Below are 19,220 nucleotides of genomic sequence, written 5' to 3'. Positions count from 1 at the left end.
CCAAAATACTGTGGCCACAACTTTCTTTGCTGAAACTTGTTTCGATCTTAATGGGGGATGGAGATCTCTCCATGTCATTGATGTGTTTTTCCAGGTGTCACACAATGTACCCACATTTTGTCCCATTTGACAATACAGTGCAAGAATGGACACCTTCCGCATGATAACACATTAAGTGTTAAAAAGACAACACCATTGTATTGGTGTATTGTCATCCGAGAGTTGCTGCAGTACCTATAAAGACCGCATCTGGTAGTACAGTATTTTGTGCACAACATCCACTACACTGCCAGTGAAGAGATTCAGTTCATGTGCAATCTGTGCCTTATGGCTGTGATGATCAGCTTGAATCACCCTTTAAAAATGGTCTACGTTGTCACCCAAGGTGGATATGCTGACCATTGTGTATCTTGCATGTCTGTTCTGCATTTATCAGATTCCTTTCCTCAAGTTGGTGATAAATTGCAGCTCCGAACTTTTCTTTAAATTCAAATGACGGCCAGTAAGTACTACCATATTAATCAACCTACTATGTTCTTCTCTGTAATGACAGCAGCTGGATACAGTGTATCACAGGGTTAGTCCTTAGTCTATTATTGTGTTTTAGTATATACAGATGCTGTAAAACATAAGAGCTGATATGATGAAAGCATTCTGAAAAAAACATTTTGAGAGAGAGATGATCATAACCTAAAAAAATTATTCACTTATGGCATCATTGAATAAAACTATCTGTAATAACACCTGCTTTCAGTGTAATAAATAACTCATTAGTTTTTGCCTCTCAGTATTAACATGAGAAATTCAAAAACAACCAAGACTATCAAATGTGAGGTCTGTTAAGTTCCTAGTGCAATATGGAATTATCTTTTGAGGAAACTCTCACTGTAGCAGTTGTACTTTAAGTATACTAAAAGAGGCTGTTCATATGTTATAAAACAGACAGAATTAGTGTCTTCATGGTATTGAGTAGAGAAAAACTTCTTAAAAACTCTTTTGTATATTGAAAGATTTAATACAGTAATTTACCAAATGAAATTAAAGAATTAGAAATACCAAGAAATTTCTATGTGCATTAAGAAAATCTATTTGAAAAGAGCTTGTACAATTAAAAAAATCATCAAATGACTCAGGCTACAAATAAATATTCTCTTACGTATTTATGCTTAATAATTTGTGCTTAATGTCTTTTAATTTCTGAACGTGTGTATTTATGAACCTCCAGCATTATGCAGGAAGAAGTTTTGATAATGCACTGTAGATTAGTTTGTACATGTGACTCAGTATTGCCAGTTGTGGCTCTTTGCCAATGTACTTGTTGTATAGTACTGAAAACATTACTTTCATTGACACTGTTTTCCCTTCATTTCACTTACTGTCAAGAAAGGCATCCAGCTCACAGATTTTATCGCTTACTTTTATATTTAACTGAGATAAGAAACAGCATTTTGTGTCTTCGATACTGGATGAGTCAATCAAATGTTTTACTTATAAATTTTACAAGGAAGACATAGGCAATAATACAAAGTATACAAAAGACTTTACATTACATTTCTTTCTTTAACTAACTGTATGGCGATAATGCAAAATTGTTTCAACAATTATGTTTAAAAAATGTCTGGTATGATGAAAATGATAGTAGACTATTCCATGCAGTATCGGTAACAGACAGACAAAATAACAAGAATAGATATGGACAACTGAATTACATACTTTGATTAAAACTGTTATTTGTAATTACGTCAAAGTTGTAGCAAGAAAGATCCTTTATTTGCGGAGACTAGTTTTGGACATGATTTCCATTATCAAAATATTGCCCTCATTAGAGACGAACAGTTTTTTAAACGTAACTGTTCAGACAATTTTGCATTATCATACAGTTAAAGAAAGTAATGTGACGTAAAGGTCTTTTGTATACTTCGTATTACTGCATAGGTCTCCTTTTGAAATTTATTTCTTACTATTTATGTCTCTTGAGTTAAATATAAAAATAAATGATGAAATGTGTAAGCTGTATGCCTTTCATGACAGTAAGTGAAATGAAGGAAAAACAGTGTCGATGAAAGTAATCTTCTCAGTATTACAGGTTGACTTTGCTAAATGAGTACAAAATGCAGAAAATGATCGCTCAGATGATAAGGAGCAAAAATGATTATATGGATATACGGTTGGAAATGCATTCCAAGGGAGATACATCCACATTTTTTTGACAGTGTAGATTGAAGTTGTTGAAAGTACACAGGAGTACACATCAGGGAAGTGGGAACGTTCTGTCCGTACTAAAGTTTTAGCTCCACACTCAAGAGGGCAGTGAGGTGGAAAACAGTTGTGTTGTAGCCACATTACCCTCCATACCACCAAAGGCGCATCTTCTAGCAGAAAAGACGGTGTCACCTGCAGGAAGTGCATATATGTCTCATCTGTGAGGTGGTTGCCAATAATCACCAACCACACTATGAGGCTACACCATTGTTGATAGCTGCTACCATCCCATGGGGATCCTCTATAGCCCTAAGGTTAGTGTTGTGAAGGTTGTGATACCACACCTCAAAAAGGTAGCCTAATTTGTGAACAGGATGAATGACAGAAATCCCAGCACTGCGGTGGTGTGTACAATGGACCAGTGACAAAACTGTTACTGTGGGGTCCCATAGGTAATAAGGTCTCCGTGCATTGCAAGTGATACAGAGTGTGGCGGTTGCGGAGAATGCTGGTGGGCCACCTGTCTGTTGCTGATAGGAGGATCACTCTCAAGGTTTCTTTAACTTCACCTTTGTGTGAGTAGAATTCCTTTGGAACACGTTTTCAGCCATATGCCCATATAACGTGTTTTGCTCTTTATCCACTCTGGCATCATTTCCTGTTCTCGTTCATCAAAATCATACCATTTAGTTAACTTTTTTTGGAGCTGAGAAGAAATTGGCAGAAATTGAAATGGGTAGGAAAAATGGTATTTAAGAAATGGGGAGAAACAATGAAAGATGAGTGAATATCAGGAGGGAAAGGGAGAGGGGGTGAGGAGAGGAAAGAGGGAGGGGGGGGAGAGAGAGAGAGAGAGAGAGAGAGAGAGAGAGAGAGAGAGAGAGAGAGGGGGGGGGGGATATGCTTTGTGATAAAGGGAGTGTGATCTTGTGTAGTCACCTCCCCACTAGCTGCTTCAAACTCTTTGACTGGTTTGGGGATCCAATCAGTGCAGCATTTTTGTTTCCCTTCCCCATGCTGCAATCGCTCCGCTCTCTCCTGCCATTTGACGGTAGTGTTTCACGAGGGAAACAAATATTTTAAATGGTGGTAGACTAGATTAATTCTAATAAAACATTCCTTATATGTCCAATTTTTATTGATTAGGGATATACAGCTGTAGAACACAACCCAAACAAATACAGTAAGTGTTAAGCAAAAGCAAATGATTAAGGTCAAAGTTGATTTCCATAAATTTCACCTCTGACATATGAGCACTTTCATATGAGCACTTTCAGATTCTCGCCTACTCCCCAGGGGGCTCGCCGCTCTTCGGCGAGTTGGTGCTTGGCTACTACGGGCCCTGGCCTTTGCAGCATGTTTTCCCTTCCATCCAGCATGTCTGTCCTGTTGCTGTTCTTTTTCTCCTCCTTGAACATGCTTGGGCTGTTTTTGGAAATGTAAACTGCATTTTCAGTAGTCAATATCAGAACACTCTCCACTGTTTTTATTCCTTTTTCCTTTCTTCGTTCAACTTCTCCCATCCTTCCTCCGCTTCGACGTTTGAGGTTCCTCTTTTCTTCTTCCTCCCTGTATGCTCCTGAAGGCCAACCCATGTGTATTGATGCATAACAGGTGACTGAGTAACACGTAATTCCCAGCCCCAGGTTAACAAGTGGGGTTTGCATGTTCCCCCTTGTACAGACCAGGCCCAGGGATGGGTGATTGCCTAAGCTGTGACCTTCCCAAATTGCCAGTTGGTTCCCCTGTCAGGAGTTCGTGAGGTGTGATCTGAGGTGTGAACAGTCACCTAAGGCGGATGCGCCCCCCTCTGAAGGGTGTTCCCAGTTGGGGGAGCATGTCATCGGAGTCGCTTGCAGTCATGGGGGATTTTCTCACAATGAGCCAATCGTCTTCACTGTTAAAGGCTACGATATGTAAATGGAATGAGACTAACAATTCAAAGACCCTCCCAGTTGCACCACGGTTCCTCGTGGTTTCATGTACTGAAGACAGTCAGTGTTTTGCTATGGTAAATCAGTTGATTATTTGGAAAGGTGTTGATACAGTTGCTGGCCGTGTCAAATCCTGCTGTCGTTTGCGCAATGGTACTCTGCTTTTGGAGAATACTTCTGATTCTCAATCACAACAACTGCTTGGAGCTTCGTTACTCCATGGCTATCCTGTTCGTGTCGAGGCCCATCAAATGCTCAAACCCATGGTGTTATTTACACTAGGCTGCTCAATGGTCAGACTGAGACAGAAATCCAAATGTACCTCTCTGATCAGGGTGTCATTGCAGTCCATTGGGTGATGAAAAATGTAAATGCCTCATTAGTGCCCACACACGCTCTCTCTCACTTTTGATAGAATTGTTCTTCTGTCAAAGATCAAAGCAGGTTATGAAGTTACCACAGTCAGACCGTATATTCCTAACCTTATGTACGGCTATCAGTGTCATCATTACAACCACACTCAAGAATCCTGTCGACACCCAGCCAAATGTGTAACCTGTGATAGGGATGCACACGAGGGTGACTGTCCACCTCCTCCTCACCGCTGCATCAACTGCAATGGTGACCATGGCGCCTCCTCCCTCTATTGTCCTGTGTATCTCAATGAATGAGCTGTTTAGGAGATCCGGTTGGAAGAGGAAGTGTGCCTTATGTAGTCACTAACAAGTTGTTGGCTAATCGGAAACCCTGCTTTCTACCATCTGGCACCTACCGTACTGTTCTTGCTGCATCTCACTCCACGCAGACATGCAACCTCAGATTTAACAACTTGGTTGTGAAATTGCCCAGCATCATAGTTGCATCATCATCATCATCATCATCATCATCATCTCCTCCTCCAGCTGTGCAACATGCCACCAAACTTTTGCCTCACAGGGCGAAGTCACCAGCCAGACAACTGGCAGGCCGGAAAGGACAGAAAGAATACTCGTGTGAAGACTTCTTACATCCCTCTAGTCAACCAACATCCGAGTCATCCTCTGCCAATCGGAAAGGCTCCAAGAAGTCAAACAAAGGCAAACAGTCTTCTCCTTCGCCAACGTGAAGATGCCCTTTGATGGTGTCGCCATGTTCACCCTCAGCCAGCCACCCTCTGTGTTACTGGTGCACACCACCAACCATTTTTCTGCCCTGCACTCTGCAGGCTGACAGACGGAGAATGCTGATGCTTCTGTAGATCTCGTGGAGCAGGATCCTCCTGCCTCTGTGCCCTGTAGTAGCGAGTCTTAGAAGGTTAGCGCTCGGCAGCCACCGAAGGGAGTTGCTGAGGTGACACCCCTTCATTTTTTCCTCATCATGACTCCTCCAATGGAACATTCGCAGTTCTTGATCCAACAAATAGTGTTTATGGCTGCTCTTAGAATTGCAGCATCTGCTTGTACTCTGCCTTCTGGAAACAAAATTGTGTCCTCACGAATGCTTCAAGCTCTTGCATTTCTTCCCAGTCCGTTTTGACCTTCCCCCTGAGGACGGCATTCCATCTCGTGGGGGAGTCACGATGTTCATACAGGATGACATTAATAGTCAACCCATCTCTCTGACTTCCCGCCTTCAAGCTGTTGCAGTTCGCTTTTTCCTTCCTCTCTTGACCTTTTCCCTTTGTGCCGTTTTCATTTCTCTGTCATTCAGTGTCACCAGAGCAGATATCCATCAGTTCATTGAGCAGCTACGTCACCCCTTTCTGCTGCTCAGTGACTTTAATGTGCAGCATCCTCTTTGCGGTTCTCCCAGAACGTGTCCGAGTGGTGCCCTCTTGGCTGACCTTCTCAATCAACTTAATCTCTTCTGCCTTAACACAGGAGCACCCACGTTCCTTTAAGACTCCATGCACACTTATTCCCATTTGGACATCTGCTTCTGCACTGCCCAGCTTGCCCATCGTCTGGAGTGGTCCATTCTCTGACATGTACTTGAGCGACCATTTCCCATGTGGTACCCATTTGCTGACTCCCACCCCACCTTCATGCATGCCCAAATGGCAGCTTACTAAGCCCGACTGGAGGCTTTATTCCTCCCTGGCAACCTTCGACAAATTTTTCCCCAGTTGTGATGACCAGGTAGAATATCTTACAAACGTTGTCCTTACTGCTGCAAGCAGAACGTTCCATTCTTTGCACTACCTCTTTACCTCGCCAAGCCCCGGTCCCTTGGTGGACTGAGGCTTGCTGTGCCGCAATTTGCATGCAGAGATTTGCTCTCCGCATTTTTAACGGTCATCCTATGATGGCAAACTGAATTCAATATAAACTGTTGCATGCACAGTGTCGTCATGTTCAAGGATAGCAAAAAAGCTAGCTGAATTTCATTCACTGGTTCTTTTAACAGTTACACTCCCTCTTCTGTCGTGTAGGCCAACCGCCGACGGCTCTCTGGAACCAAGAATCATTTCCCAATTGTCACCCTGACAGTAGCACTTGATGTCATCATGGACCCTATTGCTATCACCAACACTGATGGCTCTCAGACTGACCGTGGTGTCGTGTGCCTTTTTTCTTTGGCAATGACGTTTTTCGGTGTTGGCTTCTGGAACATTGCTCCGCATTTACAGCAGAGCTCCTCATACTGTATCAGGCTGTGCAGTACATTCGGCAACACAGGCCTTTATTTAGCGTCATCTGCTCTGATTCCTTCAAAGCCTCTGTATGATGTACACCATTCATCCCTAAGTGCAACGGGTCAAGGAAAGCTTTCACTTGCTCATTCTTGATGAGCCACTGTGATGTTTATGTGGGTTCCTGGTCATGTTGGTCAGAGTGGAAAGGAGGCCGCTGATGCTGCTGTGAAGGCTGCAGTCCTCGTACCTCAGCCTGCTAGTTCTTACATTCCCTCTGATGATCTGTGTTTTGCTGTCTGTCAGCAGAGGATGTCACTTTGGCATCAACATTGTTCCTCCCTTCATGGGAACAAGCTCCAGGGTTTTAAGCCTCTCCCAGTGGCTTGGACGACCTTCTCTGTCCCCTCTAGGTTGTGTATCGGGCACTGTCTCTTTGGCGATCACCACTTGTTAAATGGTACTTCCCCACCACTTTCTATTTGTTGAGCTCAACCGTTGTTTGCCCACTATTTCCTAACAAAATGCCCTTTACATTCTTGTTCGTGTTTGTCATCTGAGTTATTAGCCGTTTTAGTGAACGAAGCGTGGGCTGTCGACCACATTTTACATTTTATCCTAGCAATGTTGCGAAGGCCATTTAATTTTGAGTTCAAGACCTCCACTTCTCTCTGGTGTATTTTATAGACTTTTCTCCGTGTCCCTGTTTTTAGCTACCTTCTCTTCCACCGATTGGGATTAACATGTAGTCGTTTTTTAACTCCTCTCTTTTTTTAGTGTTCTACAGGTCTGACATGGGCGCAAATGACCCTAGTTGTTTCTGCACCCTAAAACAGAGATTTTTGTGTAGCTGTTCTGAAGATTATCTTGGCATTCTTTTATGGGGACAGCATTATTCATAATCTGAACAATCAACTTGTCTCTCTTGTTTGTTGGATTCCCTTTTCAACCATCCCCACTGGCTAAAAGCTAATGGGGTAAGTTTAGGGGAAGTTGGTGAACAAGAAATGTGTACATTTGTGCCAGTCCATCTTCTGGTGAACATTAGGTTTTGATGGTGTCACCTAACAACTCGAATGTGCTGGGGCCTTGTCATGCTGGAAGAACATAATTATCCTTGAAGCCAAAGAAACCTCTTCCATTAATGCTGGAACAATCCAGTAGAATTAGCTGATGAGTAACAATCACACTTGATAAATTCAGTTACGTAAATTCAAGCATAGCTGCACAACTTTAGCTTTAAACAAAAATGACAATTGATAAATAAAACCATAGTACCTGGAGTACCAATACACAATATGGAAACTTACCTCTGTAACCAGTACAAACTGGACAGATTTTATACAGAATGTTTTATTCAAATTAGTTTATACTACAATCACCTTTACTATTCCTCCTGAAACAGCTTGTAGATCTCTTCAGCTGATATTGATCTCAGTCCTACTTTTTAACATTAACACTACCATTTCTTAGGTTCTGACTTTTGGATTGGTCTCTGTGCTGTTACTCTGCACATATTCAGCATATTAAAGTTTGGTGTGACTCCCTTCTTTCATCCATAGTTAGTGATTTTGATGACTTCTGGAGGTAGTTACCTGTTCAAGCAATGTGTGCTTGGATTTAAAGTTTTTAGTAGTTTGAATCAATTTTAACCACATTTGTCCGTAATTATTTAATGTAAGTGCTCAGGAGCTGGTAGTTCAGTGACCCAAACCCATACATAAGCATAACATATTCATTTTTCCAAATCTGACAATAGTTTGGGAGGAACATCTTTTATAGAACCCTGTCAGTGGTGTAGAACAGTTACCTTCACTTTCTTACTATATGGACAGTTACTTTGCCCAAAAAGTAAAGGACTAGCCATTTTGAAATTGTGGAGCCCAAGAGACTGGTACTAGCACTGTTCGTGCTGGAGCTCTACCTCCTTGTGCAAGCCAAGGAGAATACGCAGATTATTTATTTATTTATATCTTCTAAGGATCATCTCACAATGATGTAGGAGTTGTTATGGTTGTACAGTAAGAGGAAATAGCTCAAAATATAGATATCTATGGAATACTTTAATAGGATCTATAAGGATAGGACAGTGGTTGGCCGTGACCTTGATGAAGGAACCATAATGGCATTTGCTTGAAGTGATCTTGGAAAACCATGGGAAACCTGGATGAGGATGGCTGGACAGAGCGAATGCCATCCTTTGAATATGTGTCTTTAACAGCTGCACTATATGATTCACTCAGTCTGTTATACGATGTTGTTAGATTTACACACAACTATATTCTGATCATTAGTAATATAAAAACATAGCTTTGCTCTTCACTGCTACACACAGTAAGGACACCCATTCAGATATGCTCTGTGTTTCCTTCCTGTCATCGCATCTGCCCATTGGGTTGGGAAAGGGGGGAGGGGAGTCTTCAGCAATCATTACTACCTGACACATGCAATTCTTGCAAAAGCAATAAACTGTGCTCATGTATTGAAATGTGACAAGTTCTGTAGTTAACCCCTTTCTTAATTACCCGTTACTCCAAGTCCTTCAAGTAACCTTTAACTGTGTAGTATGCAGTAGTTGTGAAGAATGTTTTAGCTGCCACTCTGAAAAGACATATTTCAATAATCTTTCATTTCCTTGGGCAATGTATTTTACAATGTTATGCCCTGATAAAAAATACTGTTATGATGCGTTATATAATTGTAAGTCCATACTGGCTCTAATTCCACACTTGTGTGTTAGTGGGATAGTTAGCAGCTTTGTGATCCCTGATATGCACCACATGTTGGTAGGTGTACTCACTTGGTGCAGTAAGGATCCCCAACTTTCTGAAACAGCTCTTTACAACATGCCTGTCTACTACTTCTAGTTATTATTCTTATGGGCCTTTATGAAGTTTAAATATTGTATCCATGTTTTGCACTTTCAGTACATAGAAAGACTTCCACAGCTAAGAATTGAGGGTACATAGAACTAGTATGTCACCTCAAGACATGTCATTTACAAAATGACGATAATTCTAATAACATAACATGCTGACATCCTTTTTGTCAGTATCTTTTATGGCACTGGTAGTCCTAACAGTGACCATTGATCCAGGTGAACACTGCTGTGGGTGGTGAAGCTTCTGGTTTGTGCAGGTACCTCTTGGATTTAAACTATATGATGTCAGTGGATGCCCATCTGCTGCTGTAGATCTGGCATCACAAGACAAGAGAATTTCACATAGGACATACTCCTCTCAGAAACCAGTGAACTAGCCGTACTCAAATGAAATTAAAATTGCACATTTGCCTGTTCAGTAGACTGATTGCCCTCCGAACAGGAAATACGAGCTGGGAAATCCTCACAAGAATTCAGATTTCCTAAAGAGGTGGATGGTTGGCACATTAATAAATATGGACAACATAGCTACTCTATATAAATAACATATGATCAAACAGCATATCAGTTTTATCCCATTTCATCTTTGCTACCCCAGACTCCCAGTACCTAGCTGTATCACAATGGAACTGCCATGGATAGCATCCTCTTCTGGCTGAATTGAAGCAACTAGTATCCATCCCAATGTGCATTCACTGATTTATACTTTTTATAGGAATCACAACTATTTGCTTAACATCTGTCGACAGTTTGACAATGCTGTGTGTCCAGTAAAAACCTCACAAATATAGAATGGTCCACCACTCAATCTACAGTGAAAAGGTATTGCTGGCATGTGATATCAAAGCATATTATTAGAGTACACTTAATTACAGTAACAACAATGTATATAATCCACTTGTTAAAAATATATATTACAAGGATTTTGGATTGGTGGGCAGTGCAAATATGGACAACAGGGCCAAAGTATTTGTAAAACTCCTTTATTACCTAGATGTGGGCCTGATGAATAATGAACAGCATTTCCCTTTGTGGTGTTGCACATGATACATTCAGTATGTAGTTGCTGCCTGGAACCAAGGGACAGAAGCGCACTCATGATGATCTGAGATAAATATCCCATCATATTGTTGATTCCACCTTTCCAATTTACCAGTGTGTTTTCACAGTGGTCCTTGAAAATTGCAGACTTGCATGCACACACCTCTGCTGCGCAAGTCGTGCTAAACAAAATGTATTGAGTGCAATACTCTTTGAGTATCATTCTTCAAGCTGCAAAAATGACAGTGTCTGTATAGTCTGGATCCACTAAATGCAAGTTGGTTTCCTGGTGGTCGCAATAAATGTCTGACGCACCTAAAGATTGGTGATGAATCTACAGTAGTAGATGACGGCCCTCAACTATCAGCTTAATCCTATTTAAAGTAATGAGGTTGAGATCATGGTGCTCTGCCAAACAGTAGTAAAAAATCTTTTGGCAGCACCATTTTGGTTCACTCCCTGGACGTATTCAAATAGTTCAACTTCAACTTGAGCAACCCAGTCAATATTAATGAAAATTGAAATACTTCATACTGATACCCATAAACTCTCTGAACCCCCTAATGACACATTACACATGAATGTCGACATAAGTAGGACATTCAGCAGTGCATATACATAGTCTTCTTCTACACAAAGAATCTTGAAGTACATAACACCAATTCCAGTGATTGGGAATTTAACAGTCCTTTAGCACTATGTGGAGCCACACCACAGGGCCAGGTCCATTACATTACCAGATGCTCCAACACGTTACTAACAAAGGGAAATCAGATGTGCTTATGTTATTCAGAAAGATGTAGCAAGAAATATTTTTTCATACCCACTGGAAGGAAAGAATAATTATAACAAGTTTGAAACATACTGATAGTAAGAAGTCTGACTAAGGATAGTTACTGACTAGCTGACATAATGGCGACTCTGTGCAAATTACTGGAGCACATGGTTAATAATACATTCCTGATGCCTGGAAAGAATTCTGGAAATCACTGACTTTAACCTGACTAAATTATGGTATTCACTAGTTCTTGTTCATCACAGCAGAGTCTGGCCCTCTGTGAGAGCTGAGATCTTTCTTTACAAGCCTCATAGACAACTTTCTGATGAAGGTAGGTATTTTTCCTTGAAAATAAGCCATCAGCATCTTCTAGTTACTTACAGGATTGAAAAAAGTTGAATGCCAGAACATCTTCTTCCAAAACACTGATGTCCATGTATTAAGGTTTTTTTTTTATTTTTTTATTTTTTTATTTTTTTAAAAAGGGTCTCAGATAAATTTTGTTTTGCTGATTTTAGCTAACAAGGGGAGAGTCTGACGTGTGGGTCACACAATTTGGGTCAAGTTTTGCGAGGATGTTCTGTATTGAAAATAGAGAGACGCATGTTTTGGCTTTTTGCTAGACATTCCCTAATTTTGAACAAATAGGGATGAAAGTTGATGACAGAAAACCGTATATTCGATGCTATACATAGAAAGAACTTCTAAGAAGCAAACATGTTTCATTACTATAATTTGGTGTCCAAACTTAATAATGTTCAAGTTATTAACTTTTTGAGTTTTCATGCTATAACTTTGGTGCACGTCATTCTATGTATGTAGCAGAGTAAAGTCAGTGGTTTTGCGCTCGAGGCATTATACTCCCAAACTGCTACCCTATGCTCAATTTTTGGCTGTGGCTTTTTTTCCATTTGATATTTTTTTGGTGTACCTGATAATATTCTGATAACCTGAGTAGTTTTCTTTGCCTTTTGTTTTTAAATAAAACATCAGGAGTCGAAACAAGGCCCCCGGAGTAGACAACATTCCAGTAGAGCTAATGACGGCCTTGGGAGAGCCAGTCCTGACAAAACTCTACCATCTGGTGAGGAAGATGTATGAAACAGGCGAAATACCCTCAGACTTCAAGAAGAATATAATAATTCCAATCCCAAAGAAAGCAGGTGTTGACAGATGTGAAAATTACCGAACAATCAGTTTAATAAGCCACAGCTGCAAAATACTAACACGAATTCTTTACAGACGAATGGAAAAACTAGTAGAAGCCGACCTCGGGGAAGATCAGTTTGGATTCCGTAGAAATACTGGAACACGTGAGGCAATACTGACCTTACGACTTATCTTAGAAGAAAGATTAAGGAAAGGCAAACCTACGTTTCTAGCATTTGTAGACTTAGAGAAAGCTTTTGACAATGTTGACTGGAATACTCTCTTTCAAATTCTAAAGGTGGCAGGGGTAAAATACAGGGAGCGAAAGGCTATTTACAATTTGTACAGAAACCAGATGGCAGTTATAAGAGTCGAGGGGCATGAGAGGGAAGCAGCGGTTGGGAAGGGAGTGAGACAGGGTTGTAGCCTCTCCCCAATGTTATTCAATCTGTATATTGAGCAAGCAGTAAAGGAAACAAAAGAAAAATTTGGAGTAGGTATTAAAATCCATGGAGAAGAAATAAAAACTTTGAGGTTCGCCGATGACATTGTAATTCTGTCAGAGACAGCAAAGGACTTGGAAGAGCAGTTGAACGGAATGGATGGTGTCTTGAAGGGAGGATATAAGATGAACATCAACAAAAGCAAAACGAGGATAATGGAATGTGGTCGAATCAAGTTGGGTGATGCTGAGGGTATTAGGTTAGGAAATGAGACACTTAAAGTAGTAAAGGAGTTTTGCTATTTGGGGAGCAAAATAACTGATGATGGTCGAAGTAGAGAGGATATAAAATGTAGACTGGCAATGGCAAGGAAAGCGTTTCTAAAGAAGAGAAATTTGTTAACATCGAGTATAGATTTAAGTGTCAGGAAGTCATTTCTGAAAGTATTTGTATGGAGTGTAGCCATGTATGGAAGTGAAACATGGACGGTAAATAGTTTGGACAAGAAGAGAATAGAAGCTTTTGAAATGTGGTGCTACAGAAGAATGCTGAAGATTAGATGGGTAGATCACATAACTAATGAGGAAGTATTGAATAGGATTGGGGAGAAGAGAAGTTTGTGGCACAACTTGACCAGAAGAAGGGATCGGTTGGTAGGACATGTTCTGAGGCATCAAGGGATCACCAGTTTAGTATTGGAAGGCAGCGTGGAGGGTAAAAATCGTAGGGGGAGACCAAGAGATGAATACACTAAGCAGATTCAGAAGGATGTAGGTTGCAGTAGGTACTGGGAGATGAAGAAGCTTGCACAGGATAGAGTAGCATGGAGAGCTGCATCAAACCAGTCTCAGGACTGAAGACAACAACCAACCAACCAACCATCAGGAGATAAGTTTATTGTTATATTACATCCTGGATTTTCCATTGTTGAAGTTTATATAATGTACGGACAGACCCTCCTGTTATATGGAGCTCTCTTTTACCCTCTCATCCACAGTCTTATCCTAACATTAAGCTCCTTCATGACGTAGACCCCGCCCAGTTGTTTTGCTGGACATCAAGCATGGCATTAAGGTTTACATATCTCCTCTTCATTCTACTCAATCCTTTAAGAATATGTATCCTTTAGGCAGATCAACGCAGATAGCTCCATAGATTGTGTTAAGCTGGGCCTTCAGATGCCCATAAGTTTTTTAACCTCATTCTCTGTTGAAGGAATTTAGCATTTATACAGTGAAATTGACAGCTGCATTCCAAGCCCCCACTTACATGAAAACTCACTCCGTCTATGAAATTAGTGTGTGCAGTGACCCTCAGTGCTCCTATATAGTTACTGTTTTCCTTTGTATTCAGAATGATGGCAGCATTCTAGGAAATGCTGCAGAGATGAGCTAGTTAAGCAGCTGTTGAAACTGAAACACACACTCTCAACTCCTAGAACTGGTTTTGTGATTAATTTACAATCATCTTTCATTTCTGCCAGCATGGGGAAAGTGTGTTGGGTGTGTTTTCTGCCGTAAGTTTCTTTCACAGGGGAGCCTTTTGACGCACGTTTCTAATACTGGCATCATTGACACCATCTTTCTGTTACACTTCTGGGAGTTGTTTTTTAGGGTGCAAAAACAGCTGAGGTTATATCTTAAGAACACCTGTAAGTAAAAAAAGTTAAAAATGACTATACGTTAAGCCCAATCTACAGAAGGAAGGAGAGCTTAAAATAAGGGCTTACTCTTGGAGAAAGGTGTACAAAATACACTGTAGAGACAAAAGGACCCAAACCAAAGATTAAATGTTCTTTGTTGTATCACTACAACAGATAAAAAGTAAAATGCAGTATACAGCCCATGTCCTGTTCGCTAAAATGGCCGATAACTCAGACGGCAAACATACACTGGAACATAAGTGGTTAAGAAGAGAGAGAGAGAGAGAGAGAGAGAGAGAGAGAGAGAGACAGACAGACATTGGGTCAGGAAATGGTGAAGTGTCAAAGGTTGATGACAATGAGCACAAAGTGGAGGTGGATCACCAAGTAACAAAGGGCCATGGCTAAAAAGGCAGTGTCCAATATTAAACCTAGTTAAAATTATGTCCTTGCAACATGAGGGCTGAGAGGTGGTCAGCCAAGCTGTTAGGAGAGGTTTAATTCCCCAGAGCTTGTTCCCATGAAAAGAAGACCAGTTGTGGCACCAACGTGATACCATTGGTCAACATACGGCAACATGGAGACCAACCAAAGGTATGGAAGAGCTAGCAGGCTGAGGTAGGACTATTGCAGCCTTAACAGCAGTGTCAGCAGCCTCATTTCCAATCAGACTGATGTGACTAGGAACACTCATGAACATACAGTGGCTCCCTCACCAGTGAGCAAGTGGGAGCTTTGTTGGACCTGTTGCACTAAGGAATGGACTGTGTACAGCATACAGAGGCTCTGAAGGGCACTGAGAGAATTGGAGCATATGGCAGTTGACAAGCTGGGTGGCCTGGTAGAGGGCGAAGAGCTCTGCTGTACAAATAGTGGTGTTCTGGAAGCCATTACTGAAAATGGTAGGTGCCAATGACAATGGCACACAAGACACAATAGTTGGTCTTGAAGCCATAATTGTACATGAAGTACACCAAGTAGCATGAAGCCAAGGCAATGGAGGGTTCACTCCCCGGGAACAAGGCAGGTAGCACTGAAGTTAAGCTGGGAGTTGTAGGACTAATAACCTTGTCTTTAAGTCTCTTTAAGTCTCATTAATCCACATTCATTTATTCTTGAGTTGCCTATCTTAAATGTTGTATAGATAGAACTGTTGGTGTTTTATTTGGATACCTGGATATAAAGACTTCTTTGCTGCATGTTGTCATTTATCATTAACTTTTGTGTGATCCATACATATTACAAAAGTGTGTGTGTGTGTGTGTGTTTTCCGCAGCTTCTCCTAATCCAGTGGACCAATTCCAACCAAACTTGGTGTGCATGTCTTCTATTGTCAGCAATAATCGCTCTGGGGGTAACAAGGAGATATGATGTCATAAACAATGAGATGCATGAAAAATTGCTGCATTGTGCATGATGTAAAAAATTTATCACTAGTTTGCTACTAGCTCTGTTCACAACACATTTTGCAGACAGTATTCACACGTGCCCTTTTTAATGTTACTTCATCCACCTGTCCTAATACCGTTTGGGTATGACGAATTTCTGCTACTCGTCTTCTACTCTGAAGTGGGCAAAGTGAAGAAGGCGTAGCCGAATTAATTGTACTTAGCTTTTTGATGTTGAAGTTTTGGTGATAGTCTCCCAGGCTGCCACGTCTTCTTTTTGTGCAAGCTTGTGAAAATAGGTTCTGGTAGTAATTTAAGTTGACGTTTGCCTTTAAATAAATAATCTTGGCCCCGATTTCATTTTCTACCACAAAGTTTAATTCCAGATGCTGATATACTTCCACAACTGATTTAAATATTAACATATATTAGTGATGACTACAGTTTACAGAGTGACTCTCAGCGTACATCCGCATCCCAGCATCCATGCCAACCAAATGGCAGTGGTATACTTAATTTGATCGGCCGTGTTTTCAAGTGGATGGTTTGCAGTTTTGTTTTTTCTACAAACAGATTAAATCTGTGGTATGTTCCGTATCAGGATTTGCAAATAATAAAAGTAATTTTGGTGTGAATAGTTCTGTGATTCAGCTAAGCTGAATTCAAAATTATGATGCAATTTTCATATTTCAAATTTGTCTATTTTCTATTTGGGATAAACTGACAAAAGCTACAAAGCATTTCAGTGTCTTTTGGTGAGTGTACTTACAAAATTATATCATTGTATGACACACAGTTCAGGAGATTTGACATGTTAAACACTGAATGGCATGAAAAAAATTGCATCATGCATGAAGTTTTAATACATTTACTTTTTAGTACTGAGACACTCCTACAGTCAAGTCAACTTAAAGGAAATCCTGACATCTGGCAGCACTTATGATTGCTTTCAATTGTGAAATGCAAAATAAATGTAGATGAAGACAATGGCTGTCTATAGAGCTATGAAGAGGCGTTACCATAAAGACATTAGAAAATCACATTGTAGACCTGCAAATCAGCTGTGCCCAGAAACTATTTCATATTTTCAAAAGTGTTTTCGCAAATACATGGAAATGAAAATGTTTTGCTGTTACATCACAAACACAGTTTATTTTGTTTTTGTTTCTAATAGAAAATTGGCAAAATGAATACCTAACATTACCGGCATTGTTAGCTAGTATATTATAATTACAGACATGGATTTGTTGTAGTTGTAGGTGCCAATTTATGAGTGTATGTAAAATTCAGTGTGGAATCTGTTAAACTTATGTGATTTTGGAACCTCCCTTAAAGATGTTTTTGGTTAGCTAATTTGAAGCAATTTTTAATTATGTGTATTGTTTATTTCAGTTCCTTTAATTTTCCTCAACATCATAACAATAGTAATAAAGCTGCTTCTTGGATGACATTTGATGGAAATGTAATATGACGTGAAACATCTGAACTGACTTGTGTGCAAAAGAACAATGCTTTTGGAAAATGGCATGGATTGCAGTTTGTGTGTATGTTGAAGCTAATGATACATATAAGGTGGACTGTTGTTTCTGTACAGCTGTTGTTTTGGTATAGCTCATTGAAAATTTCCCTTTTATGAATAAAGATATTTTTATATTTAAAATATTCTTAAGCTTGCCTTCCTACATCAAGTAACACATAAGAAAGAGATTAAGTAATTAAAGTTGTGTAGCTACCCTTTAAGACTCACTGGGACAGGTAAGATTCCATGCTTTTTCCCAGTTGCTAATTTTTTTCAGTTTTGTGTGTAATTTGCATAACAGTGCAACAGTGTGAACTCACAGCGGTGAAAAGAAATACATTTTACATGGAGGAGAAGACAAACCATTTATTAACAGCAAAAATGTAGACTAAGATGATCATGAAAGAAATTTTAACAGAAATCCAGGATGAATGTAACAACATTAGCAGAGCTACTGAGTCGCAGATAGGCACAACAAAAAGACTGTCAGAAATGGAGATAGAATGAAAAAACAGGCAGACAAACAGACAGACAGAGAGAGACAGAGAGAGAGAGAGAGAGAGAGAGAGAGAGAGAGAGAGAGAGAGAGAGAGAGAGACTGCAGTCTGGCTGCTGAGGTCACAACACCAGCCTCAGCAGCCAGAGACTGTGTGTGTGTGTGTGTGTGTGTGTGTGTGTGTTACCTCTGACGAAGGCCTTGTTTGAGCTCATTTTCTGACAGTCTTTCTGTGACTCAGCGTCTCCACAATATGGTGAGTAGCAACTATCCTTTCCATAAAAGAAAGTTCGATACTTGATAATCCAAACTTAGTGGGTCTCTGACAAATCAAGCGCCATTTAAATTAAAAAATGCAATTTCGATTCAATTTCTTGGATCTTTATTGCTATTAGTTCAGTCAGTACACAGTTGCACCAAATTCCCTGTAAGTGTATAAGAACTAGGTGCTAAACTGATGATTGGAGGTACTACAAATCATTGTTGCCAGGATGTACTCTTTGTGACAAAAGTTGATTTAAATCAACTTCAAATGAACTAGTGACTTGCCCATAACTTCATGAACTCGGCACTAAGTCAACTATTAACTGCTAAGTACTGCACCAGTTAGCGCTAAATTTCTTTGTATCCTCGAATTTGAAGGTGTGTTCTACCACTGCAGACTTGTCTACCTGCCCAAGATGCAAGTTTTTTTATATGTTTCATGCAGAACTTTGAGATGTAGCATTGTGTCTGTCCTATGTATTGCATCCCACATTTGCACTCAATTCTGTGTAATCAGTCCTAGAGGGTCCTTGGTCGATCCAAGAATATCCTTGGTTTTCTTTGCTGTGTGAAAGACTGTCTTTATTTGGTACTTCTTCAGGGTTCTTGCAATCTTTACTGTTTGTGGCCCCCCATACGGCTAGAACACACAACTCTTAGTTTCATCCCCTTCCGATTTCCTTCCTCTCCTCTTATTATCGTTTCTCTAGGCCCCGAGAGTAGACAACATTCCATTAGAACTACTGGTAGCCTTGGGAGAGCCAGCCCTAACAAAACTCTACCATCTGGTGAGCAAGATGTATGAGACAGGCAAAATACCCTCAGACTTCAAGAAGAATGTAATTATTCCAATCCCAAAGAAAGCAGGAGTT

General features: G+C 40.3%; 1 protein-coding gene across 2 annotated transcripts in view; it reads left to right on the top strand.

The window, feature by feature from the left end:
- The window catches only part of LOC126094818 (immediate early response 3-interacting protein 1), a 28,191-nt gene extending 10,462 nt beyond the window's left edge, over window positions 1–17,729 (top strand). For both annotated transcript variants that reach the window (XM_049909394.1, XM_049909393.1), the window contains one exon: window positions 17,462–17,729. In XM_049909394.1, coding sequence (XP_049765351.1) covers window positions 17,462–17,517 — 56 coding nt within the window. In that variant the 3' untranslated portion in view covers window positions 17,518–17,729. The remainder of the gene's footprint in view (window positions 1–17,461) is intronic.
- The last annotated feature ends 1,491 nt before the right edge of the window (window positions 17,730–19,220 follow it).

The sequence above is a fragment of the Schistocerca cancellata genome, chromosome 8, assembly GCF_023864275.1.
Source record: "Schistocerca cancellata isolate TAMUIC-IGC-003103 chromosome 8, iqSchCanc2.1, whole genome shotgun sequence".
Lineage (NCBI taxonomy): Eukaryota > Metazoa > Arthropoda > Insecta > Orthoptera > Acrididae > Schistocerca > Schistocerca cancellata.
The sequence above is the reverse complement of the archived record's forward strand: the minus strand, read 5'-3'. Positions and strand labels throughout refer to the sequence as shown.